Below are 11,862 nucleotides of genomic sequence, written 5' to 3'. Positions count from 1 at the left end.
TGGTCTAGCGTTTGTGTCTCTGATAACTGTGTATTCTTTCAGTGTCTCTGTGACTGCACTTGTATGTGTGTCTTTGCATCATAGCTTTACTATAGCCTATACCTGCATAACACCTATACTTTACTGCGTGTGTGTGTGTGTGTGTGTGTGTGTGTGTGTGTGTGTGTGTGTGTGTGTGTGTGTGTGTGTGTGTGTGTGTGTGTGCGTGTGCGTGTGCGTGTGCGCACATAGGAGCTGAGAAACCAGATGATGGCCCTCCAGCAGTGGTTGGAACAGAGAGAGAGAGACTGGTCTTTGGCTCAGCGTCAACTGCAAAGCCAGCTGGAGGCTCTGACCAGAGAGAACAGTGAACTGAGGGGGACGCTCACCCCAACACAACAGCACAGCCTGGTGGCCAGGCAGTGTACTGCACACACAGACACTGCATCCCAGAGAGGAACCCCAAGTATAGAAGTAAACAGAACTTTCAATTTTACAAATATGATTAAACAGTGTAATGGTTGGGGGGGGGGGGGGGTATAGCAGTAGAAATAAAGGTAAGTGTATAAGTACATTTTAAGAAATTTAAGAAAGGGGGTTGTAGGCATTCTGCTTGCCTTAGTGTAACAGTAAACACTGTATACTGTTTACAACACTGTTTATATAGGGTGGAGATGTGAGGATTGGTGAAAGGAGAGCATCCATCATTTACAAAAGGTCTTCATCCAGACATAGATCCACATCAGACCAACACCTAGAAAAGGTAACCACCACCATATTTCACTATTCATTAGAATAACTACTGAAGTATATCTTATATATAACATATCAAAATAGAATGTAATTGTGTAGGGGTGCACTGATTTAGATGCAGGTATCGGGTCTATACTATGCTAGAATATTATTAGATATATTAGTAATATTAGAATATTATACTTGCCATTAGGTGAAGCCAGACAAAAACTGATGATAGGCTACCCTGTTCAGACAAAGTCATTTACTGTCCTAAATGAACATTATGGATTTGACTGTGTACATGATGGAAATATATACAGTACATTTACAAATGAGTGAGAAAAGGTCTCTGAGGAATTGGATGTGTGCATTGGGTTTGTGGTAGCATCATCAATCCCAGATTAGAAGTGCTGGTCTAGACCACTGTTTCCCAAACACTGGGTCGGGACCCATTTGTGGGTCGCGGACCAATTTTTATGGGTCGCTAGTAGATATCAATTTTTGTTTTAATATTTAAAACACTTAAAAATATATATTTGTTTTTTCAAAAGATTTTAAAAAGTTTAAACAGAAGAAATCACTGTTTTCATCAATTCCAAACAATTCCAACAGTTTTTCAAAAGTATTTGATAAATAAAATGAAGAAAATATATAATTTCGATAAATAAACGTAAACAAAAGTTTCAAAAGTAGTGAAAATAGCCGACCTACAATCTTCGCGCCGCATTGTGAACTTGTAGATCTGCCATTTTCACTAGTTCGGGTCTCAAGCAAACATCTAATTTCTCTTTTGAGTCTTGAGCTAAAACGTTTGGGAACCACTGGTCTAGACTGACTGACAAAAGGACCCTGCTGTCTGCTGATGCTGCACTCCCGACCTGAGACAATTGATAGATACAGTAGACATACACGATAAATGAAACAACCAGTGAGATGTTCTGACATGATAGATACAGTAGACATACACCATAAATGGAACAACCAGTGAGATATTCTGACATGGTTGCACACACAGTTTTAATCACTTGACTCCTAGTGTGTTGTGAAAGTGCAGATCGACTATTTTTGACAAATAGATTTGATGCAGAAGAAAAAAAGGAGTGAGCCAAAGATAGACCCCTGGGGTACTCTGGTCAACAATGTAATGTATATAGGGTTTAAGTGGTTAATAGAGAACTACTGACTCAATTTGTTGTTGCCTGACTGATGATCAATGCAAATCACATTAGTGTAGAATCGCTGATTCATTAATAATGTTATTTTGTTGTATAACAGTCGTGTCAACCCTTTTTCAGTTGAAAATACAATTGTTTTTCAAGAGTGATCGAGGCTCATTTGTGGCCCAATGTAAACATCCTTCTTTGTTTCCTGGCCTCACTATGGAAATAATTGTTTATGGCCTACTGAAAAAAAGCACTCTTGAGTTTGTTTTCATTGTTTGTGATACATTTACTGATAGATATCCATGCACATAGTGGGGGGGTTTATTTAGATGACAGTGATGAAAAACACCCACTTCCTTTTCAAAAACAGCTCCTCTGCATGTCAGCTGCAACATTTCCATACTGATAGCGTTGACCTCATGGTGGGAATTGGGTCTGTGAACTGTTTGACTGCATCAAGAGTTGTATCCATGTTCTCTGTCCTGTTTGTTTGTGCGAGTACTGTGTATGTTTTATAACTCCAGGATCCTGTGAGAAACACACTGGGGGCCCATACAGGCAGACCTCTGTCAGAGACCCATAGCAGAAGTGCCACCCCAGCCTTCAGCACACCAACTTATCACAAGAGACCAGCATCTGAAACGCAATACTGGGTTTGTATGACTGTCTGGTGAATTAAAAGGATATGCATTTTATTTATTTATCACATGGTCAAAACTGTACTTCACTCAGTCTCTATACTCTACTCTACTCTACTCTACTCTAATTAATTAATTTGCTCAGTTTGCAGGCCCACTTGTCATTATACAGACGGCCTCTTGCAGTACTGTATTACATATTACATATTACATCTCCCCTAGTTAGACCAAAGCAGAACAGACATCTCCTCTGTCCACCTAACGACCTGCAGTCTAAATCCTGTTCATCCCTATCTAATAAGTATCAAGTTATTCAACTATATAATAGGCTCTGAAGTGGTCTTTAAGCATCCCAGAAATAATTGATAAGGGAAGACAATAGTTAGTGTCACACCACAGACTTTGACATCATCACTTATGTATGAAGTGCAAGCGATACACTCCCTGTGCCAATTCTTTCAATCCATACTGTTCCAACCTGATTTTATCTTTGAATTGCTGGCCCTCTTGTATTATGCATGGACACAGTAAACACTGTGTATGTTCTGGTCAATGTGTCTTTTCTCTCATTGGTCATCCGGCCCACAGAGGGGCAAGAAGGAGCAGAACCCACTAACACCAGTCGGTGACAGTCGTGTGTGTGAAGAGACATGCTATCCTGATGGGAAGGTACTTAAAACTATCATCATCATTATGGAACTTTTTCATTCACTGGTCTCAGTGGTGAAATGAGTAAGAGTTTCACTTTCAGTCCTTACCTGCCTAAATAGCTCATGGGGTTGGGAATGGGTTTAATTAATACATGAAGTATTGTACTATTCCTCAGTATGATGATTATCTACATACAACTCATTATAATAGTCTGTTCTCTGGTCTTTGCCTGTTAAAGGACCAATTCATCCTGACCTACAGTATGCCTTATATTACAATTAATGGATTGATAATATCATTATTAAGAGAGCGAATCCATGACATACACAAGTCATTTAAGGCAACTTTTTAATATGAAGTCCTTGTTCCCTGCTCTATTCACTTGTTTTTTAATCATTTCACTGAGCTGTAGCCTATTTAAGCACTTGATCCCCAGCATCCATATTCTGGGCACGTGATAACAGACAAAGACACATTTTATGTCAGACGAAAATGAATAAACATTAGGTGAAGATAGGTGAACATTCTGCAAAAATAGCAAATCGGCACTTTTCTCTATTGACGTACAACCAAGTACACAGGGTTTAAATAGTTAAGACTGATGTTGGGGATACAGTGTAAATTCAAACCATTACCTCTCATTACCTCTCAAGACAAGTGAGTTCTCCCAAGACGGCTTATACTTTTAGGGACATTTTATGTAGACTGATTTTGTTCTAATTATGACTGGACAACGTGTCTCTCTGCTCCTCCAGACGGAGCAGCTTCTCTCTACTGGCAGCAGACTGATCACTTTTCCTGACGGCACCAGGAAGGAGATCTCAGCAGACCAGAAGACGGTCATGGTCTCGTTCTTCAACGGAGATCTCAAAACCATGTCGGCAGATGGGAAAGTGGTGGGTGCCACTATCACTTTTGCACACAACAGTGTCAGAAGGTCACATGAAAGGCATGGCAACATGTCACATTCACAGGATAAATGTATTTTGTAGAACAATGCAGTATGAAAAATTCAACAGCGAGATATTGAGTGGAGGAAGATTTGCACGCCGCAAAAACAGAGACTAGACAAAGACAGAGACTAGACAAAATATATATTTGTTTTATTTTCTGCATGCTCAGAAAGTGCGCTAGTGCAAAAAGTGTGAAGTGCTGAACAAACATTTTGGTTATGCGACCATCGTCAGTGCTATCTGAACTACAGACAGACATGCTTCTCATATACTGTAGGGCTCTAGGCCAACACTGATACACTTGATAATCAGGGTCATCAGCATGGCAAATACAGGGAAAGTAACTAGGACTGTTTTTACAGTACATATCTACAGTAATAGACCAAAGAGTATTGAGACATCGGAAATAGTGTTTCCATGTTTTCATTTTTTTCCAGCAATAACTCATCTTTTCAATCAGTGTTGCTTCCCCTTTCACCTGTGTTAATTCGCAAGTCTGATTTCAGACATCTCATATGAATATTATGAAAACACGTTACTTCATATTACCCAGCTATATGCATATGTTTTACATATTATTGCATTTACATTTAACCGTGTAGAAGAAATGAATTGAAGGGCCGGTGTGTCGTTGAAACTTTACATTTCACAATCAGGCTCCATCAATAGTCAACGCCTCTGAATAGAATAGATAATAAATCACACACTAACATTAACACTAATACTACTAATACTACTGTTTGAGGCATAGTTGCACTACTGATACTGTATGTACTTCTTTGGAATGTGACTATACCGTAGGTGTATTACTACGCTGACACACAGACAACACACACCACCTATCCAAATGGTCTGGAGGTCTTTCACTTCTCCAACAAACAGATTGGTAAGGCCTGTTCTCTCTTTACATTATATGACTGCATTGACCAACACACATCTGTCAAAAGAAAGACAGTCTAGGTTTTTGCTTTTACTTAAGATTAACATTTACCTGTTGCTGATCTAAGATTTGATGGATATTCTATGTTGGGGGCAGGTATTGGTATTCTTGGGGGCTTTGCCATTCGCCAGTGCACAGGACATGCTGTTACAATCTCTTGTGCCGTTAGAATGAGGTTTTCCAGTTTGCACCTCAAACCACAGATGTTTTGTGGATTTACACACATTTCAGTTAGACACTTTCGTCAGGATTCGTCATGAATGTTGAACCCTTCAAGTTAATTTACTGATATAACATACAATCTACAGAAACATGCATTTAAATATTGAGCCTTTCAAAGGCATTACATTAAGATACACATATGTAACATCATACAATCCACAAAATCATTTAAGATGGCACAGGAGGAGGCTAGGGAGGTGGAGGGAGTTTGATCACAGACAGCTGATTAAAAAGACTGCCTTAATGAACCAATAGATTGAGGGGGTATTTGTTAGCTTGTTAGCAAATGAGAATGACGAGATGAGTGTGGTTGAAGAAATTGCAGTGGTCTGAATTGACCCATTGCAGGTCAGTGCAGTTTTGTGATAATGTTGCAAGTGGTTGCATGAGGTTTGCAAGTGGTTGCAGTTGCAACGAGTTGTGTTGCGAATCATTGGTGTGGACTGGACTGGTTAATGGCATCTCTGTCTCCTTCTATAATAGAGAAACATCATCCTGATGGGAAGAGAGAAATAGTGTTTCCAGACCAGACCGTCAAGTACCAGCATCCTGATGGCAGAAAGGAGACTGTCTTCCCTGATGGCACTGTGGTTAGGATTTCACAGTAAGGCTTAACTACTTACTCATATGAAAGCCAATCTTAGCCAATCAGGATGGAATATGAAAAAGTATACTGATGTGTCTTGATTACATGACTATAAAGATCAGGTGTACTGATTTGCGAGACGTTTGGACAAAATCTGTAAGAGTAATATGAGAGTAAAAAAATCGGCCCCCTGTTGGCACTATAAAAGGCTGATGTAAAAAAATTGGGGCAGAGGTTTTTCCCTAGCCTCCAGAGTTTGCATGCAAAGTTTCACGCTGATCGGTCCAACGGTGGCGGAGATTAGATGTTCACATACGGACGGATTTAGGATTGAAAATGAAAGCTTTTAAATAAATAAAAAATCTGACACCCAAGCAACATTGTGGATTCGATGAAAAACTACAGACTAATCATCCCCAATCAACATTTTCATAACTATGTAGTTGTCATCTGTGTCTTCCATGCTTCTGTGGTGCAGCCTGCAGGGGATATGCCAATGCTGTGTAAACAGAAGGTTTGTGGTTTGAAACCACCAGTGGGACCATTTTATGCATCTAAATCCCAATAGGTCCATGTATTGTATTGAATTGTCAGTGTCACTGATAGTTTCCATACCTCTGTAGCACATGGGATGTGTTGGAGATTTGTAAACACAAAGCTTTGGTTCAAGACTACGGTTGGAAACATTTACATCCTCTATCTAAATTCTAAAAGGTCAAGTATTTCCTTCTAACTCACAACTTCTACGCCAGCGTGGCGTAAGCAAAATGTCAGGGGTTCATAAACAGAAGGTTCTAGGTTTGAAACTCAAGTCACTCGGAAAATAAAAATGAAAACTGCCATCAAATTAAACTAAAAAGATAGCAGGCAGGTTTATCAGCCTTTCTCAATGTCCAGGCTGTGCACTCTGTGTCTGTATTCTCTCATGGTGTAGTGTCTATTTAGAGCCAGAGAGCATTCAAGTTTACAATTTTTTTTTTGTTTCGATCAAATGGGTTTCATAATTACATTTTTGTTGATTGATAATTTGGGTGGGTTGGATTTGTCAAGAAATTATGTCAATGTCCTAATTATGTGTTAGGAGGGTCTAATGCTAGACTGACTATCTATTCTATGATATTGTTTAGATTTCAATGATGTGTAAGGATTTTTGGGGTCACTCATTTTAGATACTCTGTCTCCCTTTCTTTTCCCTCCATCTCGCACACACGCACTCACTCACTCACTCACTCTCTCACTCTCTCTGTGTAAGTGGATTGTGTCAATTGGTGTAACCAGCACATGGCCCAGCGGTGCACCTTCCTAGTTTAAATTGATTTGCACTGAGCTAAGACAATATATTTGAATTTCATATTTGCTGCAATTAAGAGCAGCACACACAAACACAATCCGGGTCAAACTTTGATCGCATTCGAGAATGTATGTCAAGTCATATTTTATTAATTTTCATTTCAAATTAATAGTGCAGTCTTAAGACATATTCTTCAATTTAGCCATTTAAATAAAGTCTGTAATTGATTCTTTAAGTCAGACAGTTGTTTGAAAAACAATTACCCTCATTTGAATTCATATGCATTGGTCCCTTGTTGCTCGCTCAGTTTCAATGAGTTGTCATTTAGTTCACAATTTGTATCAGTGTTTAGTCTTAGCATGTCACTTGTCTTGTTTGCAGATCAGGTGAGAAAACTGTGGAGTTCATCAATGGCCAGAGAGAAATCCACACCTCCCAGTACAAAAGGAGAGAGTACCCTGATGGAACAGTAAAGACCATCTACTCAAATGGACGACAGGAGACCAGGTACACGTCAGGCAGAGTGCGCATCAAGGACAAGAGCAACATCAACATATGAATTTACCCTGTGGTGGGTGGGTGGGTGGGAGTGTGTGTGTCTGTCTGTGTGTGTGTGTGTGTGTGTGTGTGTGTGTGTGTGTGTGTGGTTATTCTTATGTTACCTCTAAACCTGTCTGCTTGTACAATTGCTTAATAAAAGAAAATGGCAAAAGGAATAGCAGCTACCAAAAACAGAGATGCTTTTTATGATTGTGTGTGTGTGTGTGTGTGTGTGTGTGTGTGTGTGTGTGTGTGTGTGTGTGTGTGTGTGTGTGTGTGTGTGTGTGTGTGTGTGTGTGTGTGTGTGTGTGTGTGTGTGTGTGTGTGTGCATATTTTGTAAATTACACATTTAATTTGAGTTCACCTCACCAGACACCAATTAGAGAATTGTGATTGTCTATAAAGTATTTATTGTGAATGTATAGTCTGTTGTGAATTGAGATGGAAGGGCTGTTCTAAAAATACTTCTAGCATGGTTATCGACCCCACACATCCGACCGGTGTAACTTTGTAAGCACGAGACTACTCTTTCCACAGAATGGCATATTATTCATGAGGTGTCCACAAGGTCAATGTCCCCCCTTAGCCTTTCTCCTTGCCTCACATGCTCATGTGACTGACAGGTAAGAAGAACCTTGTTACAGTGCCTCCTAACCTGAATACAGTGAAATAATATAGCCATTATGCAGGTGAGCACTCATATTTACCTAACTACACTTGAGAGGACATCCCATTGGCTCTATTTATTCCCTGACTTCAAACCTCTATACGAATCATAAATGAATCACACCCACTACTACAGATACTACTGTACATACCACACTCGAATTGTATAGTAGATACTGTGACATCCCTGAACAACATCTTTCTATCAAGAGGCATATTAAACACTATAAACAGGCTAATTCTGTTTTCTAATATGCTATGACACTACTGTTAATCACTCCAACAATAAATGCTATGTCACTGTGACTGACTTAGTACTTGGGATGTTATTTCCCTACAGGCTTTATGGCAGACTAGTCCAAACGCTTTATCGCAAAAGACAATTGGCTTATTTTAACTGGAGAGGTAGCAATCTCTGAGCAGTGGGGGGTCCTTCGGCCCCCAGAACAAGGAATCAAAATCTTCCTCGCCGACACCTCTCTCTTCTCGCACCTCTTCCTCCAACTGCCTCTGTTTCCTCTCTGATCGGGTTTGGCCCGTCACCAGCTGACCAGTCAACCTGTGGACCTCCTGGATGGCTACCTTTACATCCAGTTTGCCTCGCGAGGCCTTCAGAGTGGCTTTGTTGAACGGGAATGTCAGTATGAAGTCTCCAACTCTCAGCGGAGGAGTTCCGTCTCTGGCTTGTGCTCTGGTGCTTCCCCAGGGAGGTCTCAACGGCTTGCGTCTAGCACAGTGAATCAAAAAGCAAAGTTTAGTTTTCTGTCTTTTCTTCTTTTTCTTCAATTCTGTGTCTTTTCACGTCAAAGTCAGGCTCTCTTATAACGTTCAGCAAGTCTCAAGTATTCAAGATCATTTGAACTTGAAGAATAACTATTTCAAATTTATTTTGCAAACATAAATAGACCAATAACTACCTATGGATGTCCGGGAGCTTACAAGGCCCTGCTTTAACCAGGGCTCCATCGACAGGTGGATGCATCTGCCTCAGATAGCTACGTTGTGGCCGAGGGCTATCAGATTTCACTGAAGAAACATTGGTGTCTTCCGGTGTGTCGATCTTGGCTCTGTCATTGTCACAGCAGTGTGTAACTTCAGACATGAGGAGTTCCCTGTTGACCGTTGGCCATGATGCCAGAGCTGGGCGTATAGGTTTGTTTATGGGTGACCTTAAATGTGGGTCATGTATCGGGTTCACACCTCGCACAGTGCGGGTCTTCGTGGTTCTGCCAACAATGGTGTTAGTTACCCAACGCCTCTCTGCGTGTTTCCTTTTCAAGTCAAAGGAAGGCAGGTATCTTTGGCGGTCTGCTAACAGGTTATATAAACTCAGCTGGCTGTGGCTTCTTTTATGGGACTGGTGCTGGCAAATCACTTCAGGAAGAGGAAGTTTCTGAGTGTGTGAAGACCGAGTCGGTTCACAGGGGGTTTTAGCCAGAGTTTGTGAGGACTGACTACAACTCTGTCTCTTCCGAGTCTGGGATCTACTATACTTAGGGAGGACAAGCTCTGAGGTCTGGCTGCTGAGGCAGCAGGGCCGCTTGTGCATCTGTCTCTGGTAGCCACTCGCTCGCAGGCAGTCATTTGACCTGTAGTTCATCAGATCGATTAAGTCACCAATTAACCCCTTTTTTACCGCGACATCTACCTGGCAGTCTAGGGTCAGTGCCGGGCTGTAGTTGACCTCCAGCAGCCACGGTTTGAACTTGGAATCGACAAGGATGTCAAACCCAAACAGCTCAATACAGTTGGGACTGGAGGGGATGGAGGGGGCAATGGTGAGGAGGGTAAGCGTGACGATGTTGTTGATCTTCTGCCAAAGAGGGAACGCGTTGATGCCCTGGCTGTGGAGGAAGCATCTGAACTTACTCATGGTCCACTTGCACCCTTGGCCCACGCTCTCCTTGTCGCTGGTGTAGAAGGGACCAAACTTGTTGATGCTGGTGTTGGTGAGATGAGCGAAGAGATTGTCCAAAGAAGACAGGTCGTACTTCTCTGTGGCAAAGCGCACCAGCCCCTCCTGGTGTATGTAAATGGTCAGCGGGACGAAGCTCTTCACACACACGTAGATCCTGAGGTCAAATTTGTAGCCAGAGATGAGCAGCGGGCTGCTGATGTACCTCTGCACAATTACAGGTGAGTCGTAGACCAAGTCTTTAATGTCCTCGAAGATGAAAATGCCTCGGCCGCGGGAGAGACCAACGGGCTTACAGATCCAGTAGGCCGACGAGCCTCCACCTCTGATCAAACGGTGTTTGGTGTATTCGGCCAGGAAGCGTGTGTAGTCATTAGGGAGGATGAACACGGTGGGACTGAAGTCGTAGAGTGCTGAACCATGTGCACCCCTCATCCTCCTCAGGTGCCGTGCCAAATAGTCCTTCAAACAAAATACACATCAATGTTTTAGAATGTTTTGTGTGTTCCTGTACCGTTTTGTGAATTAACTACTTTAACCTGACTTCCTTTAGGCACAACAGAAAGCTCCTGAGTCAAGGGATTTTGTGTTGTGTACTGTATATTTTAATGTATGGTACCTTTTAATGTTTTTATTCATGGGTTTTCGACAATTGTGTCAATAAAGTAGCTAACTGGTTAAGCACTCACTCAGATATTTTTATTTGAAACTGAAACTGCACACGCTCTTAGATCCTATTTAAGCATGCGTAATGTTAATACTAAAATGTTTGATATGCTTTTACACAGAGATTACAACTGCTGTGCTGGCAATAGGTGTATAAATGATATCACTAGCAAATCACCTTTCGTGTGATGCTACTAGTTTTTGGATGGTGGTTGAGGCGCTGCCATGGAAGCAGGTTCTCATGGTCTGAGTTGCGGAAGGTGGAGGCTCTCCAGTAAAGGTTCCAGTCCCCATCCTTCTGCTCCTGTTCATTATGCTCCTCCCATCCACGCTCCAGCAGCACCTCCCTCACCACTTCAGGGGCGCCGTGATGAAGCCGGAACACCAGGGGTGGTGGGCGGGGGTTCTCCCCCCTGTCGCCATCCCACATCAGAAACACTTTAAAACCCATTCAAACCAGGAAAGCGTCCGTGTCATTTTATATTTTAGCTACATAGCAACATACGTTTTTCAGAAAAGTCTTTAGGATTTAGAACATTGGTTTAGAACAGTGGTTCTCAAAAATAGCAGATATACAAGCTCACAGCGCGTCACTTCGTGCCGCGCTGCGAGCTTCTACATCTGCTATTTTTGAAAATTTATTTGAAAAACATTGAAAGTGTTTGAATTTTTTTTAACGCAAATCTTCTCTTCTGGGGGTGTCCCTGAGGGACAAAATATTTTGACATAAAGTTTGTGAACTAGTGATTTAGAAGGCATTTTTAGAATCGGCCTCAGGTCTTAATGGGTTAACCTGCTTCTTTTATGGATGGCATGGGGACAGTGACAGCACCACCAGATCAATGGTCAGATGGTTTGAATAAAAATAAAACATCAGTTTGGTGTCTATACATTTTTATGATTAATGAAATTGTTC

General features: G+C 41.5%; 1 protein-coding gene across 1 annotated transcript; it reads right to left on the bottom strand.

Moving 5' to 3' along the window:
- Window positions 1-8,633: 8,633 nt before the first annotated feature.
- On the bottom strand, window positions 8,634-11,376 carry ttll2 (tubulin tyrosine ligase-like family, member 2; the record flags this gene model as incomplete). The annotated part of the gene is made up of 3 exons (XM_080452711.1): window positions 8,634-9,092; window positions 9,283-10,742; window positions 11,125-11,376. The coding sequence occupies 3 exons, from the start codon at window positions 11,374-11,376 to the stop codon at window positions 8,759-8,761; spliced, it is 2,046 nt and encodes a 681-aa protein (XP_080308837.1). The 3' UTR covers window positions 8,634-8,758.
- Between the last annotated feature and the right edge of the window lie 486 nt (window positions 11,377-11,862).

Source organism: Gymnoscopelus braueri (assembly GCF_963280865.1).
Source record: "Gymnoscopelus braueri genome assembly, chromosome: 16".
NCBI classification, from domain to species: domain Eukaryota; kingdom Metazoa; phylum Chordata; class Actinopteri; order Myctophiformes; family Myctophidae; genus Gymnoscopelus; species Gymnoscopelus braueri.
Note: the sequence above shows the minus strand (reverse complement) of the source record. Positions and strands in the feature narration are given on the sequence as shown.